At 43.6% G+C, this 20,169-nt stretch overlaps 1 protein-coding gene across 13 annotated transcripts in view; it reads right to left on the bottom strand.

Moving 5' to 3' along the window:
- Positions 1-19,787, bottom strand: part of TLK2 (tousled like kinase 2) — a 44,135-nt gene extending 24,348 nt beyond the window's left edge. The window contains exons 1-10 of one of the 13 annotated variants that reach the window (XM_030231300.2): positions 19,447-19,787; positions 18,002-18,079; positions 17,521-17,609; positions 15,715-15,780; positions 9,107-9,178; positions 6,650-6,719; positions 5,583-5,626; positions 4,401-4,496; positions 1,612-1,779; positions 956-1,051 (exon numbers count right to left, since the gene is read on the bottom strand). In XM_030231300.2, coding sequence (XP_030087160.1) covers positions 956-1,051; positions 1,612-1,779; positions 4,401-4,496; positions 5,583-5,626; positions 6,650-6,719; positions 9,107-9,178; positions 15,715-15,780; positions 17,521-17,601 — 693 coding nt within the window. In that variant the 5' untranslated portion in view covers positions 17,602-17,609; positions 18,002-18,079; positions 19,447-19,787. Of the gene's footprint in view, positions 1-955; positions 1,052-1,611; positions 1,780-4,400; positions 4,497-5,582; positions 5,627-6,649; positions 6,733-9,106; positions 9,179-15,714; positions 15,781-17,520; positions 17,610-18,001; positions 18,080-19,446 lie in introns of those variants that run through there. The other 12 variants (XM_030231299.2, XM_050985585.1, XM_050985586.1 and 9 more) reach the window with 12 other exon arrangements.
- Positions 19,788-20,169: the final 382 nt, after the last annotated feature.

Here is a 20,169-nt window from a genome sequence, read left to right as displayed (position 1 = left end):
CTAGTGGCAAAATAAGAGTCCAGACTTGAGCAAGTGAGTACCCCCAGAAGGGAGATTGCTTGTTCAAGTCCTTGAACAGAGAACTTGTACCACCTGCAAGGTTAATGGAGAACGGACCTTCCCAGCAACAAAATAATCTGACAGAGACTGGTGTGAGGAAATGATAGTTTAAAAATTGCTCAAGGGAAGACACAGAGAGATCTGAGATGAAAATCCAAAGAAGACTAAAAGCAGGCTTGGAGAAGAGATAAACCAGGTGCATTGCAGATAAAGCGGGGCACCCTGGTAAGCAACAGAAGACAACACAGCTAAAAGAATCTCAGTAATTCAAAAGGTACCAAAAAGATAGCAGTGCAGTCAGAAGAGCTACTCCTCTTCTGAACTCCACATCAGTGAAGTTGTTGGGAAGCACTTTCAGGAATACACCATGTTCTACCTTGACAGGACAACTATTCCATGCGTGGACTCTGCAGAGGTCAAAGAGCTGCCAGCAAGACTGGGGCGATCTGTACTGTAAGCAATGTGAGGCACCCATGACCCAGTGCCTGAACAGACACATTCACAACTATCACTCAGGTTTCCTTCTCACCTTCACTTCCAGAGAGAGAGGAAGAACACTGAGGATACAACAAAGCAGAAACAGACAGAGCTGAGGTGCTCCTCTCCCAAGCACAATCACACACAGTGGACAAACGGCTCACAGCACTGACAAAGAAAAGCCTCGGTAGCAGATTGGACAAACTCCAGCAGCAGCAACTGAAAACCTTCTTTCCAGGATGAGGAACAAAGCTCAGAGCAATTAGCTTCATTCAGTAGTTACAGATGGAGTTGGGAATACTGCCTCTTCTCACTGGAAACATCATGTCCACTACCAGCAGCACCCTCTAGCACAGAAGACAAGCTGCATCAAGCTTCAACCTCACATCCAAGAGCTATGTTGTCTAGTGAGCTATACCTGTGACTGTTTGTGCTGGATGGAAATCTGTTTTTGGGAGGTGCAGGAATGCTCAGTGTTCCCTGATCCGGTAGAAGATGGGCTGCCTTGCTGGGCCTGTAAAAGAAATTGTGTATTGTTACATGTCCCTCGGCATGACCACCAGTGCCCGTGCAGATACATTAATCTCCACACTGGAGCTGCAGTATGGCCTGCACCACACTTTCATACTCAGGTTTAAGGATGCTTTAGAGATACTCTGCTCAATAAAAGCAGAGTCAGTTTCTTCCAAGAAGCCTGGTCCAACCTGCTGAAGATAAAGTTTTTAAAGGCCTGATACAATTCACAGCAGCTGAGATTAAGCAAGGCTAATCCAAATACTTCTCGCAACAAGACTATACTTCAATCTTTTGCTTTTCTGCATCTATCACATCATCCCATTGGATGACATCACTTTGATCTAGGCAAGATTTTGAGCTGTTAACTTAAAACTCATGCCATTTTATTAAATAAACAAAGCCTGGGACCTAGAACTCTTCACAAGGAAGATGAATTTACCAGAAGGTGACAGACTGGGTCAGCAAAAACGAGGCTGCACATGGGCAGAAAAGCTTCAAATTCCCCATCCCTTAACTAGACACATGCCTTAGGAGTCAAATCTTTTAAGCGCTGCTCACCGAGACAAAAGTAAAACACAGGCCACCTCCCCTCTGTGCCAGCTGCTCATTCTCTAGCCGCTGCTTCGCCAGCATCACCGACATCAGCGTTGGCAGAGCAGAGTGTTCCTCCTGCGGCTCCTTGGCTGCGCTGCCGTCTACCCCATACAGCGGCTGCTCCACTCGCCGCTGCAACACAGTCAAAAAACAGACAATGAACTCCTTTTTTTTTTTTTTTTTTTTTTTTTTTTGTTATTAAAAGAAGCGATTCTCTGACTCTGCCAAAACTGTTGTCAGTGAAGCAGCAGCTCGGGAATGAGCAGGCAGCATGGTGAGGATCTGATAACTCACACAGGACTCCTGCAGTCATTGTTCCAACGGCAGACACCAACAAGGAAATGAAGTCAACAATTGAAAAAAACCCTAACAAATGAACACACAGGACAGATTTCCTTGTCAGTTAACACATCCTCTTCCTTTGCAAATACATGTGCTTCAGAGTCAGTGGAGCAAAACAGATTAAAGGTCCAAAAATCGACATTGGGATTTTGGCCAATGCATTCACAATTATAACTTTTTATGTTTCTTAAGGACTCATTTTCAAACAGCCAATTTCATGAAACGCTGCTATTCTGGCAAAGTAAACTGAGTCAGAAGTGCTAAATGGCAGCAACCTAACCATGTCTAGGACCCAGACATCAGGGTATGCCCACTTCTGTCATTACAGCTGGGGCCAATCTCTTGCATTACCAAAATCCTTTAAAGGTCCATTACATCTCTTAAAGGCCAGCTCCTTTGTCCTGTAGTAGATTAGGTTTCCAACTGTGGTAGAGGAACTGAGTTTAACAAGAAGAATCATTTGAGCTACACTGATCACAGCACACAGCATCTCAATGCCCTGGCTTCCAAAGCCACACCATCACTGCTAAAACTTGGCAATCCGGGTAATAATCATGCAAGTCCTTCCAAGCTGTAACTCCAGGCCAGGCAAATGCCTCTGAGAAAGCAAAGAGTCAAGTCAGGCTTCAGTTTTTCTTAAAAACCTAAATTGCAACCTGTTTTCTGGTTAATATTACCAATTCCAAGAGTGTGCTTCCTTCCCCAAAAGAATGCTTGTGCCTGAGAGTGGCCTCACAAGAGTCTCAAGACATGCAGATCATTCTAATCAAATGAGAAGTCAGGCAATTCAAATCAGTCGAGAGATTTGAAGAGAAGTAGTTACATCCTGAGGCCGTTACAATTCCTCTGCAAGTTCTGATTGCAGAAATTTTCCAGTACAGTACAGATAAATTCAGATCAGGAGGAGGTTTGTATCATGTGAAAGACATTTTAACACTCTGCTTCCTTCCAAGATCATTACTAACACCTGTGATGGGTAAGATCCAGTGTCCTCCCATTTCACACCATCCCCCAATTTTTTGGGGGATTAGATCAAAGCACTGACATTCAGTAAGAAGAGGACAGATCCTGCAAAGGCCCAGAATAGTTTTTTATGAATAAGCAAACATCACAGGTTTAGCTGCAAGAGCAAAGAACAGCAGATAAGCACCTGTGTAAGGAGAGAGACAAACTGGCCTGGCTGAAACTAACTGCGACATCAATATTCATCAGAAACACTGTTCAACTTTTACCTACTTAACATATACAAGCATAGAAGAAAACCAAAGGAAGAATCCACTTGTTCCATTGTGGGTTATCTAATCTGCCGGAATAAAGAATTGACCCTAACCCCTAACACATCTGCAACATTCAGAGATGCTATTTTTTCATTAACTTCTCTTTAAAGAGATGTATTAGTGAATGATACATGATAGCATGAAAGCCCATTCAATTAATAAGATCTATTTTAATTTTTAGAAACATTAAAAAGTATCTAGAAGCGTATGTGAAGCTCTACCTTCAAGCAGCATTACAAAGCTTCTGAAATCTATCAACGCATGGAATTCTGAGCAGTGTTTAGTGTTGGGGTTTAGTACAGTACCTTCAGCAAACGTCTCTGCAGAAAAATGTAATTACTAAAGACTTTGCATTTGGCTTTGGGAATACCAACCTTTCCCACAATGTCCCTAGTCTTCTGTGACACTCAATAAATGCTGAAAATTTTTAAACAGGGGCCCAGCCAATGGCCAATACTAAAGCCCAGGCAACAGAGCCTCTGAATACAGCTTTGCTAGTTGCAAAAATTTTTTTTAGCTGCTCTGTCCTAAAATGGTTTAAAAACAAGTGTTACTTCTTCACATCCAAACCTCACAGAAATGCTGCAAGTAAAGTGGAATTACATGCCAAAAACCAGCACCAGCTGGGCATGTACACACATCTCTGGAAACTTTTGCTAATGCCCCTTGCAAGTCATGTGCACACAAACAGAAGTTAAAAGATCTTCCCAAAATAATTATGGTGGGCACATTGTTCAAGATACCCAAGGGGTCCAATCAAAATCAGAATAGCCCTGATAGTGCTGCACAAAGACACAACATACTCCCGACTCTATAGAGTTCATGAGCTACAATAGAATAAAGGGTAATTAACAGGTCAGTTCCACCTTTACTAAGGATCAGCATCCCTCTGCACTCAGTCAGCACGTTAGAAACATTCATCCTGTACAATTTAAGCTCAGATATTCATGACAGCTGCGGCTGGACTAGCTGCTGTCTCAGAGTCCTAGACATGGCTTCGCTCTCAGAACCCAGTTTCAGATTTAAAATGGAGAACAAGCCAAATCACTCACCAAGAGACAGAACCTTGTATTACTTGTCTGAAGCATGGCCACCAAGGTAACTGATGCCAACTGTGTCCCCAAGAACACTCACCGGCAAGGGGTTGGACAGGGAATGCTGTGGAGAGGATCTGGCGACGGGCGGCACGCTTCTACCGGGACTGGTTCCTGGGCCACTGCCCCCAGCAAACTGGGCACACAAACAGATTTGATCATCAGGATTTCCACAGAGATACTACATTTAACCAAATTAAACACAGACAGAAGAAACACATTCACCTTAAAAAAAAAAAAAGCTGTATAGGCTTCAGGGAATAATTTATATAAACTGAAGATAAATTAAGAGGAAAACCTAAACAGTTCACAGAGTTTCCAAAATAACGGAAGTACCTAAGACAAACACTTGTATTTTCACTGAGTACATTTTCCTTTGTAACACAAAAAGATATGAACCTGCATGCTTGGCCATAGATCAGTTATTTACTCTCTGGAATTAGGAAGCCCATTCCCTGTGAGGAGACATGCCTGATGTGCACCACAGGAGTGGCAGGTAATGTTCATCACCCCTGAAGCACCCATGCCAGTCACTGTTAAGAGGCAGGACAGGTAAGGAGATGGGGAACTGCTCCAGTTGGTACAGAAACCCCTACAGTGTACTGCTCATAAAAAAATTTACCTGGGAAAGAAGTAAGCACTTATAAGCACTTTATTTCTGACTCCAAGTTACTCCATAAAAAAAAAAGAACAAACTTAAGAGAAAAGCTACAGCTCTGGATTGTGCAGACCTAGAAAAACTTCAGCTATTATGCAGTGCAAAAAGCATACTGATTTTACAATGTCCATCACTGTTTTGGGGAGGGGTTTGGCCCCTATGGCACCAGCTTCCCATGGGAAGGTTTTCTTAAGAGGGAACCCTGTAAACAACTTCCCACTCCAATCAGCATGATCATGCAGGTGGGCTCTTTTGCAACACTGGATCCTTATCAAAATTGCTTGCAAACCTAGAGATATCCTTAACTGAGATACAGGTTCCAATGGAAATCAACCTCAAACCTACACTTAAATGAAAAAAATGCTCTAACAACTGTTCAACTAACTGTTAATTTAAAAATAAATTTCTTCATATGCTTAGATATGATTAGGCAGAGGATATCAGGTTGACATTATCAATCCATGATCCCAGTGACAGATCAGTAACATGTCACATCACAAACTTCTATCCACAGATTTTGCAAAATGTGAATTAAGGCAGATTTGTCAATGAAAAGATTCTTACCTCAAAATAATCACTAATTTTATGTCCTCTAGGAGTGCCTTTCCCTAAAAAAGGAAAGCAAAGGACTAAAATAAGAGTTGTACTTTAAAGAAGAGAAGTTACCATGTCATCCTAAAAATCTCCTCCTACATTTTGACACTCCTTTTCCTGTTCAGTGCAACACCTATCACAACAAAGCTTCTGCACAACAAAAGCCCACCCCAGGGTTAGAGCTGTTGTGCTGTTTTTGGGAGGCTCTACAGTTGACTATTTAATTAACTCCCAATTCCAAACATGTCAGACCTAATCAAACAGTATTTGCATTTGCTGAAGTACTTAGAAAACACTAAAGGTCTTGACTGTTGCATAGGTTCTCCAAAATTTCCTTCAAGATATGGAGAGAGCAAAGGCTACTTTTACTCCTCTGCCTTCAGGTAAATTACAGCATATTAGACCTCTCACAAGCATTCCTGTAAGAGTTTGAGAAAAAATTAGCAGTGGCTTAACATCAGCTCATTAAAACCTAGTCCTTTTTTCTTACTATCATGTTATCAAAGGAGTCCTGTCAACACAATTCTCATTACTTTCTTGTTGAGGAATGAAAGAACCCAAAATCTGCCCCTCTGCCTATTTGTTAGAAAATGTGAACTTGGATTGAACACACCAGGTTTTCCACTCAGGACAGCACTGCCTGCTTGGGCACAGCTTGTTCCTGATTTGTCATGGTGAAAACTTGTTCCAACAACGCAGGCATGTCTTGGAAAGCAATACAGACTGTATTCTGAAGTCTGGCTGCTGTATACATAGTGACACAGGACCAAAACAGCATTTCAGAACAGGATACGAAACCTCTGGGCAGCCTGTTCCATAAAAATGCAAAAGTTTGTGCAAATAAACCAAGTATTTTCCTGCCAATAAGGGTAACAGGGCTCCCAGAAGAGAATACAGCATCATGGAGTAGTTTATATTCAACTGCCTGACACACCCTTGAGAAGAGGCATTAGTTTCCTAGGACTCTGCCTGTGCACATTGTGCCCAAGTTAACCAAGCAAGCGGCAATCCTATGGCAGGGTTGGAGCATGGATTACCTTGACTGGTCTCATAGGCTTCTGCTTTCCTCTTCCTATTTCGCTGGTCATTCTGCTTTTTCTCGGGAGTCTGTTAAACAATACTTCAAAATTAACGTTACTGCAGTTATTCCAAGATTTAAAGAAAATGTCCAAACACAATGATCTGTTCCCTATCCCCAGTGGCCATTTCATTTCTCTGGTTAATTTCTTTATATTGCTGGTACTTCAAGAAACAACTGCTCTCAAAGAGTTGCTTCCTTCTCATAGATGTGCTGCAGGAGAGAGAGAGAGCGCATTTTATTTTTTTCTATTTTAGCTGCTGCAAGCCAGTGACCTTACAGGGTTAGCAGAGCAAGCCCAACATTTATAAAAATGTATGTAAACCCCTTCAAGGTGATCACAGTACTGGTACAAGGAGAATAATGATGAGAGGTTTAAGTACTGACATCCAAATCTGCAGTCCAATCACAGTCTCTTAAGCCAATTCACTTTGCCTGCAGGTAATGCTTCTTCTCAAAGCCCACTGCAGATGGCTGCAAGAACTATTCCAGGACAGCAGGCAAGACAAAGCTGTTACAGATGCAGCAATTCACCTAGACTTCTATTTGCTCCTCACCAGCTTTCATTAAAGTCATGGGTCAGTTGCGTGTGCCATTTCTGTGAGCACCCAAAGACCACATGGGCAGCTGATCAGTGGATTTATGCACAATCAATTTATTTATGCACAGGCACAACATAGAGCACAGCTGACAGGCCTGAGGGCTCCAGAAGTGTCACGCCTATATGTCTGTATGAGGCTAGCAAGCCTAAACATGAGAATGGAGGAGACCCTGGTGCTTTCCCCATCACCAGGGTCACATCTGTGGCCAAACCTGCTGAAGACATTGGGAAGCACTGCTGGAAGCAGCTCACTGAAGTTGCTGGAAAGAGATGTCATTCTCATTACCACTGTCATTTTAAATTGCCCCAAATAATTCCCAAGCTGCATGTTCTCCAATCACTGCAGCCACCACTGAACTGGGGGCCGGGAGAAAAACACTGTGCAAAACACAGTGCTGGAGGAGGGAAAGCCATGGCCAGAGAAGTCTGTGGTAAACCTAAGTTTCACGCTCTTTGGAAACCCAAATCTCAAGTACCCTCTTTAAAGATCTCTACCAAAAGACTTACTCATATTGAGCACAGAAATTAATCTCCTTCCTTTCGTAGGATAAAAAGGATAAAGTTGAATCTAAACCTGGCTGTGTGCTCCCAGCGGGTGGGACATCCCTGGACATCTACAGCCCCAAGTTAGCAACTGGGCAATCACAGAGTGTTGTTTTGGTAAGAGGATGGAGGGGATGTTAAGACAAAGGTGGTTATTGTGTCTACGAGGTACTTTTTCAGAATGAGGGGACTGAAAACTCCAAAACTACCTAGAGACTTGCTGCTCCAGCCCCTCTATGTGTGAAAGTCAGAGACATTGCCTCCTCAGTGTGTAGTGAAGAGCAGCTCCTGAACAGCGTTGGCGTGACTGTAACACCACAGGCTCCATTACAGCCTCCATGGAGCTGTGAGCATATTAACGAGAATCAGTTTAAGTTGTTTTTCCATTCAAGTACTTACATAATAAAAATGACACACAACATTATCTGTTACAGACTGAAAAAGCAAGGAATGGGAGATCTGAATACGTCAGCTTGGTCAATTTATAGCTCTCCACAGAAGTACATTAAAAAGAAAAACAATTAAAAGAATGAATGAATACTCAGATTTTCACTATTAGCTACACTTACTTTATGGAGTTTAAGATACTGCATTCCCAAAAGCCCTTCATACTAGTACTGCCACATAATAAGAGGGAAATATGACTCAAAACTTACCTGATAACTATGGGGGAAGTTCATAAGAAATGCATAAGAAAATGCACATAAATTTGAGGTTTTGGTTTACTAATACAGAATTTTACAATAAAATTAGATTTAGATTTTAGAATAAAAATCCAAATAAAATTCATTTTGCTGTTTTGATGAGCATTTTGAAATAGTTAATCCTAAAGAAGTGAGACTTACCATGGACAAAGCATCAATTTTCACCACCCCACACTTCCACAGAGTAATGCACAAAATGCCTTGCCTTGGACGGGTGTAAGGAAACTCACATTTTTTGATAGATATGGCAAACTTTACCATTAATGCTCTCTGGCTTTTTATGTGTATCCAAAAATGTATCCCAATGAGCTGAAAACAGTTTCCCAAGCTGAGCTTTTATGAATGCTGTGTTTGGGATTAGGTAAAACCTTCCTAGAATGGTGGGAAGCTTTGAGGAGGAGCTTCACAGAGAAATTGAAAGCCTGCAGGGTCAAGCTAAATACTTCCCTGGTCCCTTTCACTCTCCTAACTAAAACAACTGTCACTGACTCTCACCATTTCTGCCATGCTTTGAGATGGATCATGTTCATCTTAAACCCAACTACCCCGAGCAGTTGTGCCTGCTTACCTCCAATTCTTTATCACTCAGAGAGCCCACGCTGCACAAGCTCTGGTTGGAAGACTCACTATTTAACGGACCCTAGTGAAAAGCAAGTAAAGACTGTTAGAAACAACTTCCCTACAAGGCAGACGCATCCTAAAAAACACTCAGTCTCTGGGCTAACTACAGTTATAGCAGCACCATGGGTCAAATTCCCAGACAGGGGATGGGGCACTAAGAGGCTTCAGAAGCCATTTGCAACAGGACAGCTGGATTGTTCAACAATCCAGCCTTTGGAGTATTTCTGCATCAGTTCATTTCCTAACTGGTCTATTTACCCACATCCACAAAATAGCCAAGGTAGTATTTATAAAAGCCTAAGGCTTGAGGAAGAAAACCTAATTTGTTGAGTAGCAGGAGTTCCAAGCTCAGCTCTCCAGGCAAGCATCTGCTTGACCTTGAGCTAAGCATTTAGATGCATCCTCACCTGGCAAGCCAGCTATTACTGTTATCAGATGCTGGCCGTACCATTGATTTAAATGTGTCATTTTCTGCTTTTTTCAACACTAGGAAAGTGAACAAGTGAAACTTGTGTTAAGAGCAGTACAACTGGTACCCATAATACGACCTCTCTCACTTGGCTATTTTATGGACCCACGTGTGACCTGCCCACAGAGCAGCTGCTCCCACCAGGCCAAAGCAGAAACTCAAGAGACAAGGAAAGATTTACCAAAATTGTAACCAGGTACCTCAAGAGCCTGTTGCATCTTTGCAGGCTCTGCTGGATACACATCTGCATTTTTACATATCCAAGTAGTTTGAAAATTATTTAAGATCTCTAATAAAACTGGTTTTTAAAGGAAAAAGTGAATCATGCCTTGTCACCATGTTTTATCCTGACACAAAAGTATCCTCCTACAGATCTAACTTAAGAAATTAAGACAAATTTGACAAAGATGTAAAAACAAGATTCACAATTAATGATGGAATGCATTAACAGGAAGAATTACATGATAAAGCCAGTTCTCCATTAATAACTTGCAAGCATCTTTTCCCAAGATGCATTTTATTTTAGCATTTTTAACTCTGCAGTAACCACTTCCCACCAATCAATCTTTCCTCAAAGCAAAGCCACTTCTTGAGCAGAAGACTCAAGTGCTGGAGTGGGGGAGAAGCCTTAACACCACAGAGAAACCCCACATTAGATAATGTTTGAATAGATCAGTTCTCTCTCCCCTGCTTAAGGGACAACCACCACTATCAAATTGTGACATAACCTAGCTATTACTAACCCAAATTCCCAAGCAGGCACGTGCCGAAAGTAGAAGTTTACCTTCTGTGTTCACTGCGAGTGTTAAATATCAAATTCAGTTCTCCTAAAAACAACATGCTCAGTTGCTTAAAAAAAAAAAAAGAAAACCCAACACCTTAATAGCTCAAGAAGCTGAACATTTAGGATTCCCTTAAGGAAAAATTGCAGGTTTACATTCTTTAAGCCATACTATTATCCTTTCAAGGGATCACACAAATAGCTCAGGACCAGAAAAAATGTTTCACTTAATCTCTTCAGCAACAGTTTCTTTTAAGCAAAGCAACAAGCTCCTTACCACCCAATGTGATGGTTCACAAATGTTATAGGTACAACTCTTAGTTATTCCAGGAATTTACTCCTGGGCCAACAGGACTTAACAGAAGTGCCAACACTAAGCTTAGCTACATCCACATAAAAGTCTCACTGCTAAAAAAATTGTCAAATCTTATGGCAAGTGGCAACAGAAATTAAATCCTTTCACCCATGAAAAAAAACTTGTTTATAAACTGCACAAATGCTGCCCTCCAAAATCTGTCCTCTCAGGAACTCCAACCCCAACAGCACATACGAGGCACCAATCAACCTTCTGTGCCAGCTGAGAACTTTGTGAGATATAGGAGCATCTCTCCAAATGAGTGTTTGCTGGGCTCACACTGGGGTTCTGACATGATAAAGATGAAAGTTGTTTCCACATTTGCTTAAATCTCACTGCCTCCATTTTGCAGATGGATAGCAAATGACAGGAGCAGCTGTTTCAAAACCACCACATTTGAACTTTCCATGAGCATTATTACTGAAGGGGAACATCAGTGGCATATACAGGACAATTCTTCTGCAAGGCCCCTGTATTCTGGGATCACCTGGAAAATAAACTGATGGGGACACTTATAGCTAGAAATTATACAAACACTTTTTGCAGAAATACAAGTTTATCTTGTCCAGTACAAGAAATCCACTCAGTTTGTACCTGAATGTAAAGTTCTGAGATGCAAGCAGCTGGAAAAATGCCTAATACAAAATCCACAACGTTTTTCTTACTTCCAGTACTACGAGTACATGCACTGACTACCCTGCATGGGAAATTTTTAACTCTACCAGCTGGAATCAAAACCATGTCTCACATCAAGAAAAGAGAAGTTTGATGCTGGTCAGATTCTTGACCAGAAACACCCCCCCCCCTTTTTTTTTTTTTTTTTCCTTTCTTTTAAATCTTCCTCTAGAACCTACACTGATGATGTGGTAAAATTCAACTCAGTGCAGTAGTAGAAAGGGTGAAGAGGAACCAACTTCTTCATCATGGAACTGGAACAGAACAGCTTGTCGTTGTCTACAAGTATCCAGCAATTTCACTGTCACATGTATTGATTCATGAACAAATGCAAAATTAATTCTTTGTAGACATGTTTTGACCCATGCAATGGAGCAAATGCATCACTTTCCCTTTCCCCTGCTTACATTTAACAGGACCTTCCATTGACACTTTTCTTACTCTAAAGGATAAGACCTTTATAGACAAGAGCTGAACTTGGCAAAGTTGGCAAAAAATCTTGTTTTGAGGTATTATGGCAATGGAAAGCCAAATTGTTCACTAAAATGTGCTGTACTCAAAGCAACAAAGATGCAATATCTAGGATGTTTCAGGAACATGACCTCATGCTCAGCTGCACCTCTTCTCATGTAGTATGTCAAGAGAAAGGAAAAGCAAGTTTTTCTGATTATCCAAATAACGTGGGATTATGTGTGAAATTAGGTATCAGCTGCTTATAGCAACAAGTTTAGGCATGGATGTGAGAAACCACATATCCAAGTATGTCCCTTCAGCTAACAGTCAGTTAGTGTGTCTATAAAAAATACTTTGAATTTATAATTTATCATTCCTGACTGTTTAACTCAGCAACTGACTTGGGATAAATGTTCAGTACTTAATTTAGTATACCATTTTTAAGTGGACATGACACAAAAAGAATTAAAGGAATGAACGTGAATTTTGGAAAAAAAACCTGAAGTAAGCAAAGAACATTAACACGAGTACATTGCCAGGGAAGTAGCAGGGTGCATATTAGTGCATAATATACATGCAATAGTTTATACAGATATGGCTTATTGATTTGATTCCAGAAGTTATCTGATTTTTCTAGCATAAACCACTTTGGGATAATACTGCACTTCTCTGCTCTCACTTCCAGCCCACTCATCCGCTGTGCCTGGTCAGGGCAATTGGTGATGGGGCTCAGCAAAAATTCAAAATACGTGGGTCATCTGAAACAAGTTATAGTTCCTATAGTGTTTACCCAAATGACAAGCACAAGAACAGCACACACTTCCTCCTCCACAAGGAATTTCTCTCCAAGATAAGCTGGAATGCTTTTTTCCCTGGTGATTCACCTATCAACTGCTGCTTCAAAGTCTGTGACCCACCTATGCAGAATAAAGCCTCCATGTTGAGAACTGGATGCAACAGCAGCAGGCACTTTGAAGACTCGTACTCAAGAGGCAAGAATCTAAAATCTGGCCACTCACAGGAGCTGGTTAGTCATTACTCCCTTTGCCAGAGCCCCTGGAAAGCCCACAGTGAGGCTTCAATGGCTGAGACTTCTAAAGAAGCAACTTATCCTGCTAACAGCTCCCACCAGATCATCTAGAACAACACCAAGCTGACTCAGCACCCCCCCCCCCCCCCCCCGCCCCGTACCATCTCTGCCTCCCATGACTTGTACATTTCCACAGCCTCCCCAAGTTCCCAGAAATGATCCATCACTCCACAACTCAAGCTGGGCAGTCTCCATTTTGTGCTCTCCATTCCTCATACTGAAAGGGAGCGCTAGGAATTCCAGCTGCCTAGCCAGAGTCTCCAATACAGGCTTACAAAATGCACTGCAAAATTCTCTTGCTGTCTAAATGAAGGAGACATGGAGATAGACATGCTTCATTACCTCAAGCCAGGATAACCCAAATTCCTCAGAATTCTGTAGCAGATCAATGGATTTCAAATGCAAAGAGTCAATCCTTTGTTCCACTAAAGGTTAGTGCTGACTCCACACAGGTTTACGCCAAAGTGAAATGGTCAAATGGTTCTACAGTTACTCTGGTGTAGTGCTACTATGTCAGGTTTAATTAACATATTCTTATTTCAAGCATCACATAAGTATGAGAATTACAACCTACTTCTTCACTGGACTTTTAGAAAAGCTCAGTATTAGTGCTGATAATGAAATCCCCAAATCACTGAGGTCTTTTTGCCACGAGAAGTTAATCTACTCTAGGATGTTCACAGGTAACCCCCACTCTATCAGATGGGCAAGCAGATTTTCAGCAGGATTTGCTTGGCTTCCATTATGCTTTGAGAGTTCTCTATGATTGGAAATACCATATTTTTACTTTACTGATGGCAAACTGGACAGAAGGGTCACACGACTCAGCCTAACCCTCAGCTCAGGAGCAGAAATAGGACTGAGATCTGACAACTATTTCTGGGCTCTAGCAGCCAGACAACACATTTGAAGTAATGTTGCACACAGAAGCATCCAGACAATTTTTAAGTAACTGGCATAAAGTCCTGGCATATTCTGCGGGAGCTACAAAATTCAGTTCTAAGTTTTACAACTCTTATTAACTGGTTCTTCTCATGGCCTATGACACCTGTTGGGGACCACCACTGGGCAGCACCACTTCCCTCCAAGGAAGATACGATTATCCTCAAACACGAATTCTTCACATGGTAACCTTGCTGCTAAAACTATTGCTGAGTACATCACAGAACTGGAGTTGCTGAAGTGATCAAGACTTCAAAAGTTACAGAGAATATGTATGAACATTTTTTTTTAAGCATACATCCTGCATCATTACCTCAAAGCAGGAGGAAAGAGAGCACTAGCTACCAAGACCAAGACTTTTTAAATTCTGTCAGTCAGATAAATCTACAAGATTCCTACAGCCCAGTTATGCTCCCTAGAACTACTTCAGCCACTTTAGTTTAACTATAAAAGTGGCACACAGAGCTTGGTTCAGATTTCTTTTGAAAACCAAACCTGTAGAAGATACATGTGCTGCTGTGAGGATCCACCCTGGTTAAGTCTGAGACAGGCTGTGTGCAAATACAGGTTCACCTATAACAAGTACTGATTCAAATTCTTACCCTGGAAAAGTCTGTGGAAACGACACAAATTCCTTCAAGTTAACCCACCTGATATCTTAAAGGCAGCACCCAAATAGGAGGAAGGGAGGAAGAAGATGAGAACAGACTAAATTAAACAATATTATCTAGAGAAACAATTTACATTTTGTCTCCTGGGCCTCCTGACCTAAGGAAGATGTCTAGTCACCATAATGCCTCATAGGAATATACACTTAGGTTTTCCCAGTATGTAAATATAAACAGAAGCTAAATAAGCAGGAACAGTCAATGTCAGCGACATGTGTTAATTCAGGGACTTGCTCTGGGAATTTAGGAAAGAATGGCACTTCACCGTATGGCAAGAATAAACATCTAAAGCACCACCAGCTTTATGAAGCTATCTAGTGACATGGGTGAAGCACAGGAGTATAACAGTTGCCTAGAAACATTCCTTGCTCATAAATTTGATTCAATTAATTAACTCCAAGCTTCTAGTGAGATACATTCTTCAGCTACTAAGTAAGAAACTTCATCACAGACTTGCAACAGAATTTTGAGGCTTTTGGAGCTGCAATTGACCTTGGTCATTGGGATGCGCCTTCAGATACCACAGGAGGTGACAAGCACACAGCTGTTTCCAAAACAGTTTAGGATTTCTGTCCTCTACTGCTGTTACTGGAAAGCTCTTCCAGAATCCCATGACTCTGATGGCTAGAAGCTTTTTTCTAGTTTCCAGCCTGAAAACTTGTTCTAGATCAGCTTGCTCTCATTCATACCTCCAAACACTTACAGCTGCTCTTTAACAACACAGAGGAACTGTGGGCTTAAAGCTGAAGTTGTATTAAGGTATAAACGAATGCTTTCATTTTATACAGGTCCAAAATATACACTGTGCTGCTAAACAGTAAAGAAAGAAACCATGCACAGCAAGATACACCCAGTGGGAGAAAGGCAGGAAGCTCAGTACAACTGCCTGCTGCCTTCATCCAATCACATCTGAGATGACACTTCTTCCTTTTATGCAATAAACAGCACCAGATACCTTCCATCCCAGGAGGATGGACCATGCCCTGTCCCACTAGATGGCACTCACTTACTCCACAGTTCTTTCATTAAACATTTCAATGGAGCCAGCTAAAAATCTTAGCTGAATCACACAAAATTGTATCACAGCTTTCCCAATATATTCCCTTTAAGACAGTGACCTACCAATGCCAGTGCGGAGCATGACGGACGGAGGCTTGGGGGGGTAGGGAGGGAATTTGAAGCACCAACCTGGGAGGGAATGTAGTAGCTGAAATTAATATTGCAACCAAGATTTGCTGCAACATAGTAGAGTCATGCTAATTCATATCAATGGTTGGCTATCTACTGCAATTAGCAAGAATGCAAGTAAATAAATATACTGTTTGCAGTAAGCGTAATGCACTTTAACAGTTTACTGGGTAGGACAATGTAAAACCATGTAACAACAGGTAAAAATAAAACTCAGTAACAGAACAGCTTTGCTCAAAGTGAGGCCTCCAACAAATGAGGCTTTTTTCCCTGGACTGCTTTAAAAACAAGTTTTCAATATTCGCCCCTACAGAAAAGGGCATGTACTTTCTGCTCTAAACATATTGGAAACATAATTAAGATTTGCTTTCCTGTATCTCTCAAAGGTTATTCCTTTAAAAGGAAGAGTTCCTAACATTCTTTGTGAAAGCTAAGTACATTGGCACTGCTTTAAAGCTATACAAGTGTCTATGCTTTTAGCTGCTCTAGTAAGATGTTTGGGTTTATCTGCACTGGTACAGCTAAAGATTCTGAAGTGACAAAATTGGGGAAAAGAGGCAAGAAACAGGTGATAAAGTACATGAAAAGTTGTAACATTGTATGAAACAAGACCACAGTACAGTAAATGCCATCAATTTTCATGCAATAAAAAGAACTTAGTATGTTAAAAGTTTTAATATTAGGGGAAAAGATAAAAAATCCCCACACTCTTACTTCAGCAACTGAAATTGTTACCTCTTAACTTCTAGTGTTAATCTTTCTTACAGCTGAGAATCTGGCTTCCTTTTGCTCTCTTCCCAGACTCAACGTTGTCTGAGAGGCAGAGCAGAAAGAAAAGTGAGAATTCAAACAAAACTCTTTTCAAGTTTTGAATCACTTTGTGTTTTTCTGTGAAACACGGCTTTTACAAGGTTTTATCTCAAAATAATTTTAAGTGGCTTTGGAAAATCATCTAACAATGTGTTGCTTTACCTTCATGTTCAAAATTCAGTATCTCCCTCAAAAATTAACTCATTATCCCTGACCTAGTTTAAAATTAGTTCTGTCACCATTTCATTGCTCAGAAAGTCTGACATGAACACTACCAGCACCTTGAGAACTCACAGCTTAATGCCAGGACACCAAGCAACGACACAAGGCTGTTACTCAGGTGCCTTGCTTTAGATAGTGCCTGACCAAGTGGAAGCCGTACATGAGGATAAAGATGGGATTTTATTGGCAGGTTGTGGATCAGACACAGGAGAGCTGCCATGCAAACACTTTTTTTTGTGTGTTCCATCTGATGGGGTAGAAAATTTTAGGTCCTGCACCCCAAAGAATAGGAATCAATGTTTCAGTCTGGTTATGTGCTGTATCCAATACACAACACTTGAAACTGTATCCCATCAGCAGCCAAATTCAGCTGTCAAAGGTATTCTTGGAGAAAGGAAGGGCCACATGAGATCCTCACTTCTACAAAGTTGTCATGGAGTTTTTCGGGCATATAAGCTGCCTTAAGATGGAACAATTCCTAAGAACTTAATTAGAGCCCAAAATCTTCTGTACAGCAAAACACCTGCTCAGAGATCCCATTTTCACTCCTCTCTAACATACTTCACATGTTAGAGTTCAAAACACAACAAGTAACACAGAATTTGTTTGCAAAGAAAAATTATCCATGTAGAAATCAAAAAACCCAATCAAAACCCAAGGCAGGATGGCTAAGCAGTCATACCTGTCACCACAGGTACTCACACTCACCTTGGCAACCCCAACCCCGGTGAACCTGGCCTCCAGGAGCTCCTGCCTGCGTGGGTCCAGGCTATGCAATTCTTCCATCATTTCTACTGCTATGGAAGAATAATACTCAGATTATGAAATGCAAGGAAAGGAGAGAGACATTTAGTATTCCATGCCACTGACAAGACATAAAAGTGCCCGTTCTGCAGCACAACCACATAGAGAGCATTTTCTTGCAAGAGAAATGCAAGATTACCATGTTAGTAACAACATGGTTTTGCCACCATATTATAGTATTTAAACCATAACCCTGCTGGAGTTTCCTCTACTCTGTTGTACCAGCCATTTCAAGATCTCTAAATCCAAGAAACAAATTATGTCACATTTTCCCACTGGATGCTTTATTAAAATGAAAACATGGGACCAGAGTGTTATGACTAAAAGCTTCAGAGCTTTTCATCTGTGCTGCATGACTAGAAGAAAAAAAAGCAACATTCTTTACCCTGTAATTTATTTTTGGCCAATCCTGGAAATACTCAAGCTCCATGAACTCCAGATTTCACTGATAACAGCTTTGCTTCTTCCAAGCACAGAATGGGATTATAAGAAGAAAATAATGCACAGTTAAACCTTTTAATTTACGAGGTAAAGCATCAGATACTTCTAAAATAACAGCAGCTCTTACACCCTGGATGTACCTGGGGTACCTCTTGGCAACCCAACACTAAGGATGGCCTTATCTGATCGGTTAAAAATCTACCCTGCCTAACTGTGTAAACACGTTAAAAATCAGAAAATACATAATTCAAATCCTGAACTGAGAAAAAAATGGGACAAAATTCACTGTTCATTATAACTGAATTGCATCTTCCCAACTGCACCAATCAAGTTCATTTCCAGAAATGTCTGTTCCAGTTTCAATTTCTAGACTAAGGCAGAAAAAAAAATAAAAAGGCCAGAAACAGAAGATAAAGATTTGCTGTGTAAAGAGCATATGCGATGAGGAAAGTTCTTGAAGGGCAGCAAGTGCCCTCTAGAACAGGCAGTGCACATTTGTTCCCTTTATGAACTGTCCATTTTGTCCCTGCTGCTTCCTCCAAACGTTGCGGCTCCAAGTCACAGGGGCAAAGTGAATCCATCCGGGGGCATTCTCAACTGCTCTCCCAAATCAGTCCCAGGCTTCAAAAACTAATGGGATCCTAAACGTGGTTATTAAACAACCATATTTCTGCCACGGGCTCTAAAAGCCCAACAAAGCTCTCAGCCCAGTTTTCAAAACAGGAAATCTGAGCAGCGAGGAAAATGACAGACAAGCCGCAAACGCCAAGATGTTCAAGCGCTCCCAGGGCTCTCATCCAGGATGGGGCGACCATCCGCAGGGAATCGCATCCCCACAGCGGGACACCGCTCTGGGGAAGGGGCTGACACAAGTTGCCCCCGCCGGGGGCTGCTCCGGGACCCGTTGCACCCCTCCAGGCAGGGCTGGCATTCCCTCCTGTCCTCCTGGGAGGGGATTTCCAGCACCCCTCTCCTACCCACTCGGGACGCAGAGGCACCAGCCGCCAAGCGAGCAACCTTGCCCCGCTGCCAGCTGCTGCACCGCCTCGGCTTCTTCCTCCTCCCCTCCAGCACCGCCTCAACCCTCATCCCGAGGCTTCGCAGGCCAGGCCCCTCCGCCGCCCCCGCGCTGCCCCCAGCTCTCACCCCCGCCCGCCAGGCCGGGCCGGGCCGCAGGGCCTGCGCTGCTCCTTGCCCGGCGAGGGCCCCAGGCCGCGCTGCCTCCGCCCTAGGTCTCAGGCCGCGGCCCTCTCACCGTGACCCGGGCCGGCCCGTGGTACCGGCCCCCGCCACCGCCTTCCCCGTGGCCGCCCCCACCCACTCTCGGGCCGGGCGGGCGCGAGGCGAGAGGTGTCCCCACGCTGCCCCCGCCACCCCTGGGGGTCTCACCTGGCGCTGCCACTCCTGCCGCCGCCACCCGGCCCAGTGTTCCCCGGGCACCGCGCGGATCCCGCCACCGCCGGGGGCAGGAGCAGCAGCAGCAGCAGCAGGAGGAAGGAGGGAGGGAACCTGCTGCGGCGGCGGCGGCGGCGGCACGGGCGGGAAGAGGAGGCCGGGGGCGGCTCCGCGGCTTCCACCGCGGGCACCGGGGCTGAGAAGGGCGGAGGGGAAGGGTGGCGCGGGGTGGAGAGGGAAGGCTCCGGGCTGGGGGTAGGCCGCGGATCCCCGGCCTCGCGTGAGGGGCCTGGCCGGGCCGGAGTGCGCGCGGGCCGCCGACGGCAGGACAAAGGCCTCGCGGGAAGACCCGGCGGCCAGGTGGGGCGGGCGGGGCGGGGCGGGGCGGGGCGGGGCGGGGGGTGCACGGGGCCGACGGGCGCGGTGGGGCCGGGGCAGGTGCGGCCCCTCGTCCCTCCCGCCCCGCGGCGCTGGGCCCGGCCCGGCCGATGGGGGCACACGCGCTGGGGAAATCGCGCCGCGTCTCGCGAGACTTGCGCGGCGGGAGGGGGGGGGGTCAGAGGGGGCGTGGCTTGAATGGGGTGGGGCCTGAGGGGGCGGAGGGAGGGGCGGAGGCGGCAGGTGGTGGGGGGTCAGTGGGACCTTGGGGTCAGGGCAGGTGAGGGGGAATGGTGGGGGGAGGGGGATCACACAGGGCAGGGGGGCAGCAGAGGATCA

This window comes from Serinus canaria, chromosome 27 (assembly GCF_022539315.1).
Source record: "Serinus canaria isolate serCan28SL12 chromosome 27, serCan2020, whole genome shotgun sequence".
Lineage (NCBI taxonomy): Eukaryota > Metazoa > Chordata > Aves > Passeriformes > Fringillidae > Serinus > Serinus canaria.
The sequence above is the reverse complement of the archived record's forward strand: the minus strand, read 5'-3'. Positions and strand labels throughout refer to the sequence as shown.